General features: G+C 42.7%; 2 protein-coding genes across 2 annotated transcripts in view; both read left to right on the forward strand.

The window, feature by feature from the left end:
* Window positions 1–17,609, forward strand: part of sim2 (SIM bHLH transcription factor 2) — a gene marked incomplete at both ends in the record, with an annotated part of 35,311 nt that extends 17,702 nt beyond the window's left edge. Inside the window, 10 exons of the mRNA XM_080436187.1 lie at window positions 5,976–6,084; window positions 6,831–6,916; window positions 7,854–8,053; window positions 9,562–9,668; window positions 10,362–10,509; window positions 11,198–11,360; window positions 14,211–14,483; window positions 15,017–15,137; window positions 16,097–16,372; window positions 17,035–17,609. Of these exons, the coding sequence (XP_080292313.1) occupies window positions 5,976–6,084; window positions 6,831–6,916; window positions 7,854–8,053; window positions 9,562–9,668; window positions 10,362–10,509; window positions 11,198–11,360; window positions 14,211–14,483; window positions 15,017–15,137; window positions 16,097–16,372; window positions 17,035–17,609 (2,058 nt within the window). The remainder of the gene's footprint in view (window positions 1–5,975; window positions 6,085–6,830; window positions 6,917–7,853; window positions 8,054–9,561; window positions 9,669–10,361; window positions 10,510–11,197; window positions 11,361–14,210; window positions 14,484–15,016; window positions 15,138–16,096; window positions 16,373–17,034) is intronic.
* Window positions 1–18,889, forward strand: part of psmg1 (proteasome (prosome, macropain) assembly chaperone 1) — a 228,226-nt gene that overhangs the window by 75,876 nt on the left and 133,461 nt on the right. The window lies entirely within an intron of this gene.

The raw sequence follows: 18,889 nt of genomic DNA on the forward strand, positions 1-18,889 counted from the left end.
CAAAATATGTTTAGATGGGGGTCCGCGGCCGAATACATATCCTTTTGTGGTCCTTGACATGAAAAATGTTGAGCACCAAATACAGCAACTTAAGTGTTTCAGAAAACAGGAAGGATCTAGCAGACATTATTTTGTAGAATCGATGTTATGTAATGTAATGTTTCTATCCATGTGGACAGTGGTGGACTCAACCAAAGTACTTGAGTCAAAGTAATAGATACTCCTGGGCAGATATTACTCATCTACAAGCGACAGTTACTCAGTCAAATTTGTACTGGATTGATTGATGATTATGACGCTATCTGGTAGGATAGGCTAGCATTACCTATAGCCTACAACTGTCTTGCCTCGGCTCCTTATAACTAATGATTGATAATGAGTCAGATTATCTATATCATTGGTTCTCAAGATGGGGTCTGGGGACCCCCACGGGTCCTTGGGGGTGGGTTCCAGGGGGTCCCAGGCAAAAGTAGGCTAATTATAATATGGCATCACAATAATTTTAGCCACTTTATCCATTCATAATGTTGGCTATTCAAAAATGGCAGATGTAAGCTATGAGCCCTACATCTGCTATTTCTGAGAAAATATTATAATAATCTCAAAATCTAGATTTTTTTATTTGTATTTATTTCAACACAAATCTTTTCATCTGGGGGGTCCCTGGCACAAAAGCTTTTCAGATAGGGGTCCGCAGCCAAATACATATCATTTCGGGGGTCCTTTACATGAACACGCACGTGCCTTCGTAGTACCATTGTCGAGGAGGTGGAAATCTCTCTCTCTCTCTCTCTCTCTCTCTCTCTCTCTCTCTCTCTCTCTCTCTCTCTCTCTCTCTCTCTCTCTCTCTCTCTCTCTCTCTCTCTCTCTCTCTCTCTCTCTCTCTCTCTCTCTCTCTCTCCGTGTGTGGGCTCTGACATGTTTGGTGAACGTTATTGTTCATCAGTGTGGACACTCATGTAATTATCGTTTTAATTATAATTATAATTATAGTTTGGTGTGAACCAAGTGTCAGGAGTTATAGGCATGGCGGTGACTCAGGCTGTTAGCGTGGCAGCTAGCAGCCACATGGCTAACATGGCAACCCGCTGGGCTAGGCTCCCAGACACGCTGCATGCTCACTTTCCACTGAAACTCCATCTTGTCACCGTCACTCTCTCTGTACCCGTTGAACTCCTGTCATAGTTTTTTTTTTGACCACCTCAATCCCGGCCTCAACCACTTAAACTCTATATCGTTGCTGCCGGACGGAAACCTTGTTAATACCGGGAACTTTTTAGACAAAAACAAAGCTTTTCCCTTTTCTTTTACAGAATGGGTTCCCAGATTGCATGCTCACATACCCTCCTTTTTTCTTTTTTTTTAAAACAGATCTACCAGTAAGTCACAATTATTACACATTTTTCACATGTGTGGGAGTCTTAGTTTTTGTCAGATGTTAGAAGGGGGGGGGGGGTCCAAGGAACAAAGGTTGGGAACCAATGCAATATAAGACGTCTCATATCAGCAAAGTTCCTCTTTAATTGAGATTATTGTTCGAATCATTAAGCTTAAAACCAAGGACTTATTAATTGATTCACCATAGCAGTGAGAAGAGAGACGTCTGACAAGCACACAGGTGGGCCCTATCGGGCGCCGCCTTACCCCTTATCCCTAAACTTATTTGCCATTTTTGACAATTTTGTAAAACATTCTCAAATAGTTCAAATAGCCAATCTACAAGCTCACAACGTGTCGATGTAGAATGGCTAGTTGAACTATTTAAAAAATGTTTTTAAAAATAGTAAAACATGGCTAATAAAAGTGGCGCCCCAGATAGGGCCAGTGTACTTAAACACCTAATGCCTAATTTATACGAAAATATAACAAAAAAATGTGTGGTTTTACAAAAATGTTGGCACTGCTATTTTCAGAAAATAGCAGTTTTACAAAAAGTTTTAGAAGCTCACAACATGTCATTTTTCAAGCACATTTTGAGCTGGTAAAACTACTATTTTCGGTGCAGAACACCAGAGCACAACTACTGTAAATATAAATCAGGCTCGACGGTCCTGATTTTGAGGTACAAGGAAGAAAACCAGAGACGTGTTTGTTCTGGACGTCTTCAGCCTAGAAGAAGACTCTTTTTTTTTCTCTTTTCCATCTACGTTGCTTAAGTAGCAATCTGTTTCTGCTGTGAACTCTGAGAGGGTGGAATAAGTGAATTCTAATTCCTTTTGTAAACTGCATGTTATTTCCATACATGTGTTTTTATACGTGTGTGTGTGTGTGTGTGTGTGTGTGTGTGTGTGTGTGTGTGTGTGTGTGTGTGTGTGTGTGTGTGTGTGTGTGTGTGTGTGTGTGTGTGTGTGTGTGTGTGTGTGTGTGTGTGTGTGTGTGTGTGTGTGTGTGCGCGTGTGTGCGTGCGTGTGAGAGAGAGTATTACAATACTTTTGAGGACCACATGTCCCCACACGTATAGTAGAATATGGTTCAATATGGTTAAAATAGATTTTTAGAGATACGTTTACAATTAGTAAAAGATAATTTTTTTCTTTTTTTTTTAGTAAAACATGATTTTACACTAGTTGCGTTGCCAGTGTCATGCACCGAAAAATTGCCGATCTACAAGCTCACAACGCGTTGTAGATCTTTTGTAAATTGTAGATCTGCAATTTTTTTGGCTAAAACAATGTCGTCGTCCTAAAATGTTAACTTCCTCACAAGTATTAGTGATACAAACGCGTTTGCGTGCACGCGCCGCGTTTGTGTGTGTGTGTGTTCTGCCACCGCAAACCAGAACAGTGCGTTTCTGCTGCGCTTGTGCAATGAGAATGTAAAGGAGGTCTGCAGATGTTGGCACAGAGCGAGGGCCAGTCATTAGTCAAGCTCATCAAAAAGAATTACAAGCTAATGAAATGTTCTAGTGAGCAGACACTCACTGGTGGAAAAAAAATCGGTCTTTCTTTTATCCAAGTATCCAACGCCACAATCGGTGTTAATTTCGTCGACTAAAACTATGACGAATAAGTCTCGTCGGCTACCTTTTTTCACTGACGAAAACGAAATAAAAACTAAGCCATGATGACTAAAACTATGACTAGATATATTGATCATTTTGTCAACAAATAAAAACTAGAGTAAAATGTTAGGGAGGGAGAAGTGGAGAAGAGATCCAGTAGAACTTAAACAAGTCATTTTATGCTCGGCTGCGGTGTGGGTGTCAGGCTCCAAAAAGAGTCCGTCTTCGGCACACGTCTGCGCATAAATCAGGCATCACGACGCCATCAAGGCACCGCCAAAATATAGGTTTTAGTCGACTAAATCAACTGTGGATTTACTTAACTAAAATCTTATGATATTTAACCCATTAAGACCTGGAACGCATCTGTGTCATTTTTAGATTTCTTTGGCTTTTCAAAAATAGCAGATCTACAAGCTCATAGCGCGGCACCGAGTGCCGCGCTATGAGCTTGTAGATCTGCTATTTTTGAAAAATCGTGAAAATGATTATTTATTTTTTTAATCCGAAAAATCGTGAAAATGATTTTTTTATATTTTTTTCCCGAAAAACTGTTAGGATTTTAAAAAAAGTTTGGAAGCGGCCTCAGGTCTTAAAAAGGTTAAAACTAGACTAATAGTAAAACATTTCAGATGACTAAAATATGTCCAAGTATGACCAAAAGAATATATATGACTAAAACTAGTCATAGTTTCTCCAGCTCTTTAATAAACAGAACATATATGTTCAGCTGGGACAGAACTGTCTTCCAATCAGGAGAAAAACCCATTTATCAGCTTCAATGGCATAGTGTTCCAGTTCCTATTTTGTCATTTCTTTGTGTCATCACTTCCATTTTCACTTGTTTATCCTGTATCCTGTATTAAGTTCTCTTTCCTGATTGGATACAATTGGTATCCCTCCCGACCTGACCTGAAAATGCATTTTCTCACCAAAGAGCTGGAGAGACGGGGCGACGCCGTGTTTCTGAACAAACACTCTATGATTACTAGCACAACGTAGAGCTGTTTAACACTCATTTTAACACACACACACATGCACGCACGCACACACACACTCACACACATGCGCGCACACACACGCACATGCACATGCACACGCGCACACGCACACATTTTTATTTGTATTAATAATCTAAATCATTAAAGTAACTACAGCTGTCAAATAATTGTAGTGGACTAAAAAAGTACAATATCTGCCTCTGAGATGTAGTGGAGTAGAAAAACATGGAAATACTCAAGTAAAGTAAAAAATAATAATAAACACATCAATGTTGTACTCAAGTATTGTTGAGTAAATTAACTTCAACGTTAATTTTGACAGAAAAGTTCAATTTAGTTTTAGTCACAGTCACATTTTAGTCATCTGAAAGGTATTAGTTTTAGTCTAGTTTAGTTGACTAAATCTACAGTTGATTTAGTCGAATAAAGTGTATTTTTGGCAGGCCTTGATGGCATCGTAATGTCTGATTTCAACTTAGCTGTGTGCCGAAAATTGCCGATCTACAAGCTCACAAGGCGCTGTGAGCTTGTAGATCTGCTAGTTTCGGAGCCCGCACACAACCAAGCGTAAAAGGACATGTCTTAGTTCTCAATCAATCAATCAATCAATCAAAGTGTATTTATATAGCACGTTTCATACATCAAGTGCAGTTCAATGTGCTTCACAGAATAGGTTTGAAAATAGAGATTAAAAAAACCCCGGAGGATAACAGCAAAAGAGGAAAAGAAAACATTTAGAATAAGACTAGGAAGAACAAGAAAATAAGCTTAGTGTTTATTTTAGTTTTTATTTCGTTTTCATCAGTGAAAAAAGGTAGTCGACGAGCATTTTTCGTCATAGTTATAGTCGACAAAATGAACGCTGCTTCCAACCACTGCGGTAACATTCTAGGGGCTGGCGGTCCTGATCTCTACAAGACGCGTACAGACGTCAACATTGTTAAAGGGGGGGGAGGGGGGGGGGATTGGCTCTCCTGTCCACAATGTTCTCTTTGAGCTGATCTCTTGTTCTTTTTGGAGTATTAACCCTGGCCAACGTCCAGCGCACTCACATCTGGACGGGCGACGACAGAAAGGCCAGTATTCATGTGGAAACAGAGTTTTGAGTGTGTGTGTGTGTGTGTGTGTGTGTGTGTGTGTGTGTGTGTGTGTGTGTGTGTGTGTGTGTGTGTGTGTGTGCGTCTGTCTGTAATATGTGCTATGATGGGCTGTTTGGCCATCGCTGTAACCAACAGAAATGCTGATACCTATAACAGCTCACCTGACCAGCCTTTAGACAGACGGACACTGTTCAGCCTGATTCCTACTCGGTCGTATGATGCTGTCGCGGGGCTGAAAATAGCAGATCTACAAGCTGATGACGTTTTTCGTCTCGTGTTACATAAGATACTCTATCATATACAGTACATGTACTACTTATAATGTATTAAGATACTCTACCGCACAGATGTACTAGTTATACTGTATTAACATACTCTAACATATTGTCTCTGTCGGGTGGAAACCTCATATGTCCAAAACTGTTACTTTTCAGGATTCAAATTCCAAAGCATCAAAAGCAGCAGATCTACAAGCTCAAAACGCGTCGCGTTCGCGCCGCGTTTTGAGCTTGTAGATCTGCTACTTTTGATGCTTTTGTGTGACGCTGTAGTGTGATGAAGTAGGACGTTCATTTACGAAAAAAAACACAAAAAGTTAGAATATGGAGATAAGAGCTTTCTGCCCGACAGCAACGATTATGCTCTAAGTGAGCGCCTTGGTGTTTTCAGCTGCGGGTAAAAAAAATGCCTTCATGGTCTCTTTTGGGGGATGTGGAAGTGGTGAGACTGATTAAAAACATTGAAAGATTTCACGAGCCCAGGACACTGAGAATTACTGAACATAGACACATTGTAATTGATATTTGTTTGTTTTTAGTTTGTTTGTTTATATAGATGTTTTCATTTGTTATTGTTGTTGAATGTGTGTTGCAGGTGGAGCTGACAGGAAACAGTATATTTGAGTACATCCACCCGTCTGACCATGACGAGATGACAGCTGTGCTCAGCACCCACCAACCCCCCCACCATCACTTCCTGCAAGGTACTTATAACCAAAGATCCTTAATATACCAAGATCTATAATGCCAATCCCACTCCTAGTGGTTCATCACCACTAGTATGAAAAATGGCACACAAATAGTCTCCTAAAGGGTGTGGTTGCCTCTCCTCACCCCCCATCACCTCATCTCTCTGTCCCATGTGGTGAGCTCAGGCCAATAGTATGTGTGAACGTTGTGTCCAAAACAACAACAAAAAAATGAAAGTCATGTCATCTCAAGGTTACTTCCCGTATCTGCGTGAAGTAGATGGCCGCCTTTTTAGGAGACCAGAAGCAGTCTGGAGTCTATTCATTCCAATGGAAGAGTGAACGTGAACATAGCTTCTGAACCATTCTTTAGCTCCATGGTCACTGAACTAAATATTGGACTCGATCGTCACAAGACACACAATCTTCCCAAGATTGTCATACTAAAATAGTTTTTCTCAAGAGAGACAAATCAGGAGAAAATCAACTTTATTTTTGACCTTTTCTGTCCCAGCAACACACTCTCGCGGGATCTAGCACTAATAAACATAGGACGTTCGCGAGATCTGCCATCAGATGATGCCCACTTAGGCGACCATTTGTAGGATTTGTGTACCATTTTGCCTCTAGTGGCTCCAATTGGGATGGTCTATCTTTCTATATCAACCGTCTTTGGTCGTGTGCTTCAAAAACATACAAATATTGAACTATGAAGATACGAGGTTTCTGCCTGTCAGCAACGATATACGTTTGTGTTACAGAGTATGAAATGGAACGCTCCTTCTTCCTCAGAATGAAGTGTGTCCTCGCCAAACGCAACGCTGGGCTAACGTGTGGAGGCTATAAGGTGGGTTCTTCTAGGTATGTTACAGTCATACTGTATTTTATCTGTTCATTCATTATTCATGTATTTCTCGTTAAAGCGTGTGTTACAGTCAGTGTACCATAAAACACAGTAGCTAATGCATACTTTTAGACGTTTTCTGCTCTCTGAGCCTCTAACGCTGTCCATGGTGCTGAACGGTGCATGTTGGAGTGAAGGTCAATCATTTATTTACACATTGCGTAGCCCGGCGGTTCTCAAACTTTTCAGGCCACGACCCCCCAAAAAGAATCATATGAACTGGGGTCCCCCACCCCGACAAGCACTTGGAATTGTAAAAACAACTGCTTACCATTGAGATTGTTTATTCATTTATTTATTTAATCAATTCATTCCTCCATTTTACTACAAACTTTTTTCTGACCAAATTGTTATTGATCCACATTCTTAAAGTTATATTGTGTAACTTTTTCAAATAAATGAAATTATTTTAATATCATTTTCACTGGTATATTTGACATAAAAAAAACACATTTATGTGGAATGGTTATTGTAACTTCTCTAAATACTGTTAAAACACAATTTGCGAGTGTCTTCCCCCGACATTCGCACCAAAATGGCATAGGCACTGGAAATGTACCGGAAATGTATTTATTTATATATTTTGATGTTGATAAATACCGTTTCTGACATGTTGTTACGCTCCAAAATATGCTCGGGCGCTAGGAGGAGCCTGCAGCATTCCTTTTTTGAGCGGTACGTCCATAGACAAACGTTGTAATGACACAGAGCTACCAGAGGTGTTGCCAAAAAAGACTACTGGAATAAAATGAATGTTACACAGTTTCAAACTGTTGGTGTGTGTGTGTGTGTGTGTGTGTGTGTGTGTGTGTGTGTGTGTGTGTGTGTGTGTGTGTGTGTGTGTGTGTGTGTGTGTGTGTGTGTGTGTGTTGTTTCCCAGGTGATCCACTGCAGTGGCTACCTGAAGATACGCCAGTACATCATGGACATGGCGCTGTACGATTCCTGCTACCAGATCATCGGCCTGGTGGCCGTGGGCCACTCGCTGCCCCCTAGTGGCATCACGGAGATCAAGCTCCACAGCAACATGTTCATGTTCCGTGCCAGTCTGGACTTTAAACTCATCTTCCTGGACTCCAGGTACGCACCGGCTGGAGAACTGGCTGACATGGGTGGGTGTGGTGAAGAGCAGCGGTTCTCAACCTGAGGGGCAGGACCCACTGGTGGGCCGTGATGAAGATGTAGCAAGTGGGCCTCTGAATAATTGGCAAAACACAAAAATTCGAATGATAATATGACATCAATATAAAAAATATATATAAAACATATCATGCTATTTTTTTAACACCTTGAAAAGTGAGTTTTCATGGCGATACCGTTTTCATGGCGATACCGTTTTCATGGCGATACCATTTTCATGGCGATACCGTTTTCATGGCAATACCGTTTTCATGGCGATAACGTTTTCATGGTGACACCGTTGTCATGGTGATACCGTTGTCATGGTGATACCGTTTTCATGGTGATACCGTTGTCATGGTGATACCGTTGTCATGGTGATACCGTTTTCATGGTGACACCGTTTTCATGGTGATACCGTTTTCATGGTGACACCGTTTTCATGGTGATACCGTTTTCATGGTGACACCGTTTTCATGGTGATACCGTTTTCATGGCGATACCGTTTTCATGGTGACACCGTTTTCATGGTGATACCGTTTTCATGGCGATACCGTTTTCATGGTGACACCGTTTTCATGGTGATACCGTTTTCATGGCGATACCGTTTTCATGGTGACACCGTTTTCATGGTGATACCGTTTTCATGGCGATACCGTTTTCATGGTGACACCGTTTTCATGGTGATACCGTTTTCATGGTGATACCGTTTTCATGGTGATACCGTTGTCATGGTGATACCGTTGTCATGGTGATACCGTTGTCATGGTGATACCGTTGTCATGGTGATACCGTTTTCATGGTGATACCGTTGTCATGGTGATACCGTTTTCATGGCGATACCGCTAAATAAGAACGCTAGTTCCATTGATCCAAGTCTGAACACAATGGATTGATTGCTCATTAAAATAAACATGCTCTGAGTCTGGCATTGCCCACCCATAGATCGCCGCCATCGCTTTCGAGATTTTAAAGTGGGCCCCCTCATCCAGAAAAGCCTGAGAACCACTGGTGTAGAGCCACACCAATATGTCTGCCATTATTTGACATCAGTATCGGCAATTATGCAGCTTATACAACTTTCAACCTGGCGTCTCTATTTTGGAAAATCGTTTGTAGTAGATATATAAGCTCACAGCAAATTGCGTTGTAATGTGTTGTTAGCTTTTAGGTTGGCTATTTCTTTCTTTGAAAAAAATAATTTGTGGTTAAATGCAATACATTTCAGTGTATGTGTTTATCTATCGTGTTTTTTTGTGTTTGTTTATATTTATTTATTTATTGCTTATAAGTTAAAATAGTTTGCACTTATTATTTTATAATATGTATTTTATATACAAAATATGGGTCAAAACATGGGTAATCGATGGTCTAGGTCTAGGACTAAACCTTATCGTACAAACGATTGATGGGTGAATGGATGATTAGAATCATTGTCAACACCTTGGCGTTGTGTTGGGGGGAGGCAGGGTGGCTGAGTTGACGGGCTACGAGCCTCAGGACCTGATAGAGAAGACTCTGTACCACCACGTCCACGGCTGTGATGTGTTCCACCTGCGCTTCGCTCACCATCTATGTGAGTACATCCCAGATCACTGTGTCACTCTGGGTGGGGGGCAGAGCTCCATTCGTATTTTTTTTTTTAAATAAACAGAGGGGGCACTTTCTCAACCACTTAAGCCCTTTATACATTGACATCACACAACTAGCAAACATTCCAAAAATATCTTCTGAATAAAAATGTGCGTGTGAGCTAGGGCTTTCACCAACTAGTCGACTAGTAAAACCACTAGTCGACCTCGTTGGTACTAGTCGAATAGTTGTTGTTTTTTCATTGTTTTAGTGCCATAGTAATGCCTCCTAACTTTATTTTTATCAAAAGGGGGTCAAAAGTATTCCCAATAATAGCCTATTATTGGGCAATAACCCCCTTTTGAGGATCCTTGGAGACGCTGCTGTGCTGCTGTGCCAGAAGCACTTCCCTTAAAACGGCATGAAAATAAAGGCAGGAGGATAATAATAATAGTAATGGCATTAACACAATGCCCACCAACAAAAACTAAAAACTATCCATGAATTCAAGTTTCCATGGGGTGACTAATCGATAGAAAAAAATAATTTTGGGGGTGAACTATCCCTTAAACACACATTAAACACAGGAGATCATTTTCACGTACGTGCAAATGTATAATGACAAATATCACAACAATCACAAATCCATGTCCTTGACGTGTTTCTCCCCTTCTTGTGTCCGTACCCCCTGCCATAGTGCTGGTGAAAGGGCAGGTCACCACTAAATACTACCGCATGTTGTCCAAGCATGGAGGCTGGGTGTGGGTGCAGAGCTACGCCACCATCGTCCACAACAGCCGCTCGTCCAGGCCGCACTGCATCGTCAGTGTCAACTATGTCCTCAGGTGAGTCCACAGCCACATCCCCACGCTCAAACTTCCATCCTCGCCTCACGTCCTCCTGGTTGTTTTCTCACGCCGTAGCCCCGCCTCCGAGCGAGGAGGCAAGGCGAGGATGGAGGAATCGATCGGATTCGCTTCCAGGAATCGGAACACGCCTCACTCAGCCACCGCCATTTTGAAGCGATGACGAATCAGTATGATGTGTCACACAGCTGGATCACTGGATCACTCCGGAGCCTGGAGGGTTGTCATTGGAGGAGGAGGAGGAGGAAAAAAAAGGAAAACCAGTACCCATACCATGTCACACATCAGGCGCAGCGTACCATAGGAAAACAGTGTTTTTTCTAGCAGAGCGTTTCCAACAACAAGTATCAGCGTGATCGCCCCTTAAGCGTAACGTTAGAGACAAGTTATGCTTCATTTATTTAGGCAAGTTATGCTTCATTCATACACCATGGTACAACGGAGAATAAATCAGCTTTAGACACAATGTACATGTGTGTACATGTATGTAAGTGAAAGTGGGTGCATGTGGAATTCAATGTGAGGTACTCATAAATGTAGTAATAATGTGTGTGTGTATGTGTATGTGTGTGCGCGTGTGCGTGTGTGTGTGTGTGTGTGTGTGTGTGTGTGTGCGCGCGTGCGCGTGCGTGTGTGTGTGTGTGTGTGTGTGTGTGTGTGTGTGCAGTGACATAGAGTACAAGGAGATGCAGCTGTCTCAGGAGCAGAGCCGGAGCAGTAAGTCTTCTCTCAGCTATAAGAGCAGCCCGGCTTCATCTCAGGACCGCAAACAGCTGAAGACTAAGACCGTCAAGATAAAGAGCAAGCTGAAAACATCACCCTATCCACAGGTAGGAGTTATCACTGATCTGCATTTAAATGCACACAAATCTCCTCTTGGGAATCTGAAGGTTCCCGTTTTGATCCCAGACTCCCTCCCCTAGGTTAGTCAGGAAGTGTCCTTGAGCAAGACACTGAACCCCTAACAACCGATTAGCAGGTTGGTGCGTGAATTTACATTATCATGCGTCTTCTGCAGACCAGTCTGGCCCCAAGGGATGGTCTACTAGGCTAGGTTTCCTCTGCCATGGTGTGTGAATGGGTGAATGTAATGCACTTTGTAAAGCACTTTGGATAAAGGCGCTTTATAAATGTACTATTTACCGTTTTAGACAAAAGGGGAATAATACATGCTTACCAATGTTTTCAGTTTTGTAAAAAGCGCACAGTGATGGAATGGGGTCAAACAGGATACCTAACCCCTAACTGCTCCCTGGGTGCTGTATTAATACTAGCACCCACTGGTCCTAGTAGTTAGGATGGTAAATGTATTAATATCACCCACTGCTCCTAGTAGTTAGGATGGTAAATGTATTAATATCACCCACTGCTCCTAGTAGTTAGGATGGTACATGGATTAACCCATCAAGACCTGAGGCCGATTCTACAAATACCTTCTAAATCAGTAGTTCTCAAACTTTTTCGTGCCAAGGACCCGAAAATGCTAGCCTGGTAAACCCTCCCTCCGGAAATATCATTTCCATTTGATTTCAGGAGTGAGTCTGGCCTGGAGGCTTGTCTGGGCGTTTCTAGCCCATACACCAAATGGACGAGCCTATCAGCGTCGTCGCTCATCGTTCTGTGATTGACAGCGACAGTTGGCCAATCAGGTGGCGAGTTCGAGTGAGCCCGAATGAAGCCGAGTGCAGCCTGAGTGCAGCCGACAAAAGACGAACGGCAGCCATTGTTGTTTGTGCGAGTGCCTTCACTTCTTACTTTCGGTTTTAAAACGCTCTCAAATTTATTTTTTGAGGCACGGAATTTACTTATAAGATATCGTTTGGATAGAATGTAGTTGTTTAACTTCATATATGTGGTCAATTAATCATGACAGAGCCTATTTAAAAATGCAAATTCAGAGAACCGGCAGGGGCGGGCAGTGACACGCATGTATCCGAATAAGGCAACCTATTTTGGGCATGGCCATCTCAAAAGTCCCGTTGCGTCACATTGTCCTGGAGGTGGTAAAAATGCACTGCAATTGGCTGAAGGGGAACAACGATCATTGGCTGAAGGGGTTGTCAGTCAACGGTATTACTCCCGCCCAACTCCAGCCCACAGCCAATATTGCAGAATGGGCGATCATGCCAGACTCACTCCTGAAATCAAATGGAAATGAGATTTCCGGAGGGAGGGTTTACCAGGCTACCGAAAATGTATATGTATTTGGCCACACGGACCCCCATCTGAAAATGTTTTGTGCCAGGACTAGAGACTAACAGAGAAGTTGACTTTGATCTTGACCTTGATCAACTGTTGTATAGTAAAATAATTATAATACAACACAGACAAGGCAATGGAAAATAATAGGATATCTGCTACTAAGTGCTAGGAATGTTGTCTGGCTGTAAGTTTTATTCTCCATGCTCTACGGAAGAGAAAAATGTGTTTTCGTTTTTTTTACGAGACCCTGAACAGTAGCTTACTCTTACATGTGCATTGTCACGTGTTGGCGGTATGCTGCTGCGAGTCGCCAGCAAAGTGTCAGCAGCTGTTGGGTTTATTTGGGTATAATTCTAATGTTATTTTACCACATCATCACTTGTTATCTAATAAAGCAATAAGAAGTCGTGGTTTCCAGTGATTTTATAACAGCTAAGGGGGTTGGCTGTTATATCACTGTAAATTGGGACAAATGAAGCAATGGTTAACTTATGTCCTCGTATAAACATGGCCACTCGTGCAGTCTAGACTGGACGAGTGGCCACTCCCACCCACAACCCCACACCAACCCAATAATAACAATGAAATAAAGGGATGTAAAATGTGAGGACACAAGCTCTTGTAGAGATGTTTGTATTTCTATTGTCAGATGAAACACAACATGTTTAATCCATGAAGTTAACATTGGGGTCAACTGTATGTAAAAAAAAACATTCTATTTTGAGGGAAACTGGTTTGGGAATTGCTTACACAAGAAAGAAACCAAAGGAGTATATTTAAAGAAGGAGAGGTCGCAGCATGTTCTAAGCAATTCTGACTCCACGCTGGGAAGGAAACTGTGGTCGAAAATGTGATGGTATAATCTGTCATTTAACATTTCCAGCATGGCTTCCTCAGAGGCTAGTCATCTAGAACAGGGTCAGTCTGTTTGTCTGTGTCTGGAACTACGGAAATTGGCCACTGAAGTAGCTCCAGTAATTTGTTTTATACTTTCTGAAAATATTTAACTTTAATTTTATAATTGTCAATGGGGCTGTGATCAGGCGGGGGGGGGGGGGGGCATGTCCAGTACCCAAGATGACGTGCTCCGAAGATTTACTGCTCCATTCACTTCCTGGTTAACTTATTACTTTAAAATCCTGTATCTCGGCTCCTGTGTTTTACTATGTATTTTTGTCCAAACATGCTATTTTCAACTGGGTAAAACAAGAGAACTGGAGGTCACGATGACATTTTTTTTTCCACTTAAGCACAGTGAATGTGATAATTATTATATACATTAATTAATTATTATATCATTTATTATATAATTTTGAATATTTGTTAACAACACAAATCGTGCATGGGGGGTCCCTGGCACAAAATGTTTTCAGATGGGAGTCCGCTGCCAAAAACATTAATTTGGGGGGGTCCTTGACATGAACATGTTCTTTCTCAGCCAGCGTAACGGGCGTTTCTGTCTTTCTCTCCACCTCCAGCAGGGCGGCGGCGGCGGCGCTTCATTCCAGGCGGACAAGCCGAGTCGCTCCCCTCAGTCAGCAGGCGCGTGGAAGGATCACCCTCCGTACCCCCTGGCTTCCTGTAGAGAGCAGAGCTACGGCTCCACTCAGGAGGTGGGGGATGTGTCCTGCAGCGCCCCCTACAGCCTGCCCCTGCCATACCCCTACAGCCACATGCACCTGGAGCCTCAGATGAGGCTGCGCAGCACCTTGAGCACCTCACCTGGGGGCTCGCTACCGTCCCCCACACAGGTTATTATGGTTTAAAAATGTTCATTACTTTTTCTTTTCTTTTTTTTAGCTTTGACGTTTTGTTTCCAATTTCAGTTTAGTTTGGATTAGTTTATAAAGTGGGTTTGCTAGTTTAGGTTGTTTTTATTTTTATTTTTTTGAAGGCATAGTTTTACCCAGTATATTGTAGTAGTTAACTGTAATATAGAGTAGTAAAAGAAATCTGATTTACGACATAATAACATGCTGACTGACACAAAAATTACAGCTAAAATATTGGAAGATAAGATTTCATATCCACCTAAATTATTAGATTTACATGCATGTATGAATTATTGAAGATAAAGACTTAAAACTAAGTTTCTCTGGGATTTTGCATAGTTTTAGTTAGTTTTGTAAACAAACAATAGGCCTACAGTTTTCGTTAGTTAGCGTTTTCATGTAAAGCCTCGTTCTCATTTTCATTTCAGTTAACTGAAATGTTATGTGAATTCTAGTTTTGGTTACGTCATTAGTGTGAGTTTACTTTAATAACCCTGTCCCCCTGCACCCAGCTGGCCCACCAGCTCATCAGCTCCCTACAGAGCAGAGGGTCGGACCCCCGCTGGAGCTACGGCGCCTCCAGAGCCCACCATGCTCACGACCTCAGCCCCTCAGCACCCAGCACTTACACAGGTATACAACCATGAGGAATGTATCCAAACTGTATACGATGGAAATGTCCAATGTGTCCAAAAACTGTTACTGTATAGGGATCCAATGTAGTCATTATTTAGTCGCAAGATTGTGTTGTTAATAAAACATAAAAATAAAACACAAACACAGCTAACCACTTATTTATTTATTTTTAATTGGGAGGCCATCTCCCTCTTTTGTCATTATAGGCAAACCTTTCAAAAATCGTCACCTTCCTAAACTAATGGCCTAAGTCTTTTTTCTTTTTTTTTCTAAAAAATAAATAAAAAAAGATCCAAAACAAAACTAGATGATATTTCTTAATCATTTCACCCAAAACGTTTATAACAAATTATGACTATTAACATAAAAATAATACTGTCTGTCAGTTATGTAACGTAAGAGATTTAAATAGGTTTAAATAGGATTAAACCTGACTTAGGCCAAATGATTTACTGATTTACTCCAGACTTAGACCATGTGCCAAAATAATTGCCTATTTTGGCCTAAGTCACATTAGGGAGATAGGGGCCATTAGATTAAAAGGGGAGGGAACATCATGATCCTTTTCAATTAGGAGATAGGCGATTTTACCAGAGGTGGCCAGTGTCATGAGGAGCTGACTTAGGCAAAAATATCATTTTCCTCAAAAAATGACGTAGGCCATTAGTTTAAGAAGCTGATGAAATGTTAAAAAAAACTTTTTTTAATACAAAAACTCAACAAACTCATAATGCGTCGCATCGTTGTGAACTTGTAGATCAGCTATTGTCAAACGACGAAGTATAAAATTGGGCATGAATTTATAGGTGGGGGACAAAAAAGGATGAAATATGAAGATACAAGGTTTCTGCCCAACAGCGAAGATATTATACATTACATGACGTATTGATGATGTATTTTCAAAAATATGCTCTGGATCTGTTCGTACCAGTAAATAATGCCGTCTCTCTCCGCAGGCCGCAGGCAACCTGACGACGCCCACGGCGACGCCTACTGCTCCGCCTCCAGGCCCAACAGCAGGTTCAAGGAAGAGTCCTCCTCCTACGAGCACCACAAGGCGCCGGACGCTCGCTCGCATCCTCCGCCGCACGTCGCCACCAAGGACGCCAAGCTGCCTCTGGGCCAGGACGTCTTCTACAGAGCCTCTGGAGGAGGAGGCACTGCTGCCACCGCCGGTGGCGTGGGGAGCAGGACCCGACCGCTGCTCAGTGCCGGCCTGGTGCTGAGTAAAGGTAACATATAGGTTACACACCAGTGGTTCTCTAACTGTTTTAGCTCGAGGCCTAGAAGAGAAATTAGACACAAACTACCCGGGACCCAGACTAGTGAAAATAGCAGATCTACAAGCTTATATATCTGTTCTTAAACATTTTTATTTATTTATGGAAATGTTTATTTTATTTTATTTATTAAAATAGGCCTACTTTTGAAATATGTTGGAATTCATTTAACTGAGGAAGTTGTGATTTATTTATAATTTTTTAACTTTAAAAAAAAATATTAGACACAAAAAAGGTGGTATTTACTCAATTTACAAATTGCTCCAGGACCCAAACATGGGTCCCGACTCACTGTTTGGGAAACACTTCTCAGTTGACGCAATTCATTTGCGGACCCCCGTTTGAAAAGATATGCCAGGGCTTAAGGCTATAGCAGTGATTCTCAACCATTTTGATTTCAAGGACTCCCAGTTTGATATGCATTTTTTTAAATCTCTGGGACCCGAATCTACACTGTAAAATCCATGTTCATTTAACTCTGAGCGTGTACAAATGTGTCCATTTGGTTCCATTTGAAGGCCTACTCTCTTTTGAACACACTTTTGACCTTGACTTTAACAAAACCTTTCAGTCATGAGATTAATATTTTTTGTTTGTTTCTCTGATCGGTGAAGGTGGGCGTGACCAGCCCCATCACCACCACCACCCCCCCAGCGCCCACGCCGCCGCGGGCCAGCCGTTCCCCATGCAGGTGGTCCTGGAGCAGAGGAGGAGGCTGGGCGTGACGGAGAGCCCCCCGTACGGACACCCGCCGCCGCCGCCGCACGCCGCCGGATACCCCGAGCACGCCGCCGACAACCACGGGGGGGAGCACGACAACCCCAAGGGACACCACCACCACGAGGCCGAGTCCGGCGAGGAGGAGGACGGGGGCAGGAAGATGTGGATCGGGATGGGCATGGGGGTGGGGGTGGGGGTGGGGGTGGGGCTGGGGGTCCGGCTGCCCGCCCAGGCGCCCTACGTGTCGCTGAACCTGCACCAGGTGGTGGGGAAGCACGCGGCGTCGCTCAAAGCGCCGTCCTACGCCGCGCTGAGCCACCTGGCGGACAACTACAGTTACCACGGCAACGAGATGGGCTCGTCGTACGGCTACGGCGGACAGAGCCCGGCGTCCAGCCCGTCGCCGGAGGGCCACAGGGACATGCCACACTACATCGGGACGTCCGTCATCATCACCAATGAGAGGTGACCAATCGGAACGGCCGACACTGTCGCCGATGAGAGGTGACCAATGGGAACGTCTGACTCTATCAACAATGAGAGGTGACCAATGGGAATGTCTGACATTGTCACCGATGAGAGGTGACCAATGGGAACGTCTGACTCTATCAACAATGAGAGGTGACCAATGGGAATGTCTGACATTGTCACCGATGAGAGGTGACCAATGGGAACGTCTGACTCTATCAACAATGAGAGGTGACCAATAGGAACGTCTGACTCTATCAACAATTAGAGGTGACCAATTGGAACCTCTGTCATTATCAACAATGAGAGGTAACCAAGGGACGTCTGACACTGTCACCAATGATAGGTGACCAATGGGAACGTCTGACTCTATCAACAATGAGAGGTGACCAATAGGAACGTCTGACTCTATCAACAATGAGAGGTGACCAATAGGAACGTCTGACTCTATCAACAATGAGAGGTGACCAATGGGAAAGTCTGACTCTATCAACAATGAGAGGTGGCCAATTGGAACCTCTGTCATTATCAACAATGAGAGGTAACCAAGGGACGTCTGACACTGCCACCAATGAGAGGTGACCAATAGGAACGTCTCACTTTATTACCAAGAGCTATTCACCTGTTTCCTAGGCTGTGTGTTTTCCACTTCCTGTCAGAGTTCATTGGATATCATTAGTCATCTGACCAGTTTCATTGGATTTCATTGGATCAAATCGACAGGAAGTGGAAAACACACAGGAAGTGGAAAGCCTAAACAGGTGAATAGGAGGCGAGGAGGACTGAGGACGTGCAGAACCATGGTAGTGACTGTTCACTTAAAGGTGCAGTAAGTGATATTTTGGGGGGTCGAATAGCTCTACATTCAGTAACCATTGCTATAGAGTGTTTGTTCAATAACGGGGGTATTCCGTCTCTCCAGCCCTTTCATATAAATAAAATACATGTTCAGGTCAGGATACCAATTCTATCCAGCCAGGAGAGAGAACTCATGCAGGATAAACAAGTGGCAGACAACATTGGAACTGGAACACAAGCTGATACATAATCTTTGTGCGGTTCCCTTTCCTGATTGGATGAAATATGTATCGCACTATTTTCTGTTTACTAAAAACTTGGAGAGACAGGGAGACCCCTGTTACTGAACAAACACTCTATAGCCACCGGCTTCGAATGCTATCACAATATAGAGCTTTAAGCAAAAAAATAATAATAAATCACTTACAGTACAGCACTTTCAAGCGGTTTCTCAAGCAGTGGGTCAGGAGTCAGGACTGAATA

Source organism: Gymnoscopelus braueri (genome assembly GCF_963280865.1).
Source record: "Gymnoscopelus braueri genome assembly, chromosome: 8".
In the NCBI taxonomy this organism is placed as follows: domain Eukaryota; kingdom Metazoa; phylum Chordata; class Actinopteri; order Myctophiformes; family Myctophidae; genus Gymnoscopelus; species Gymnoscopelus braueri.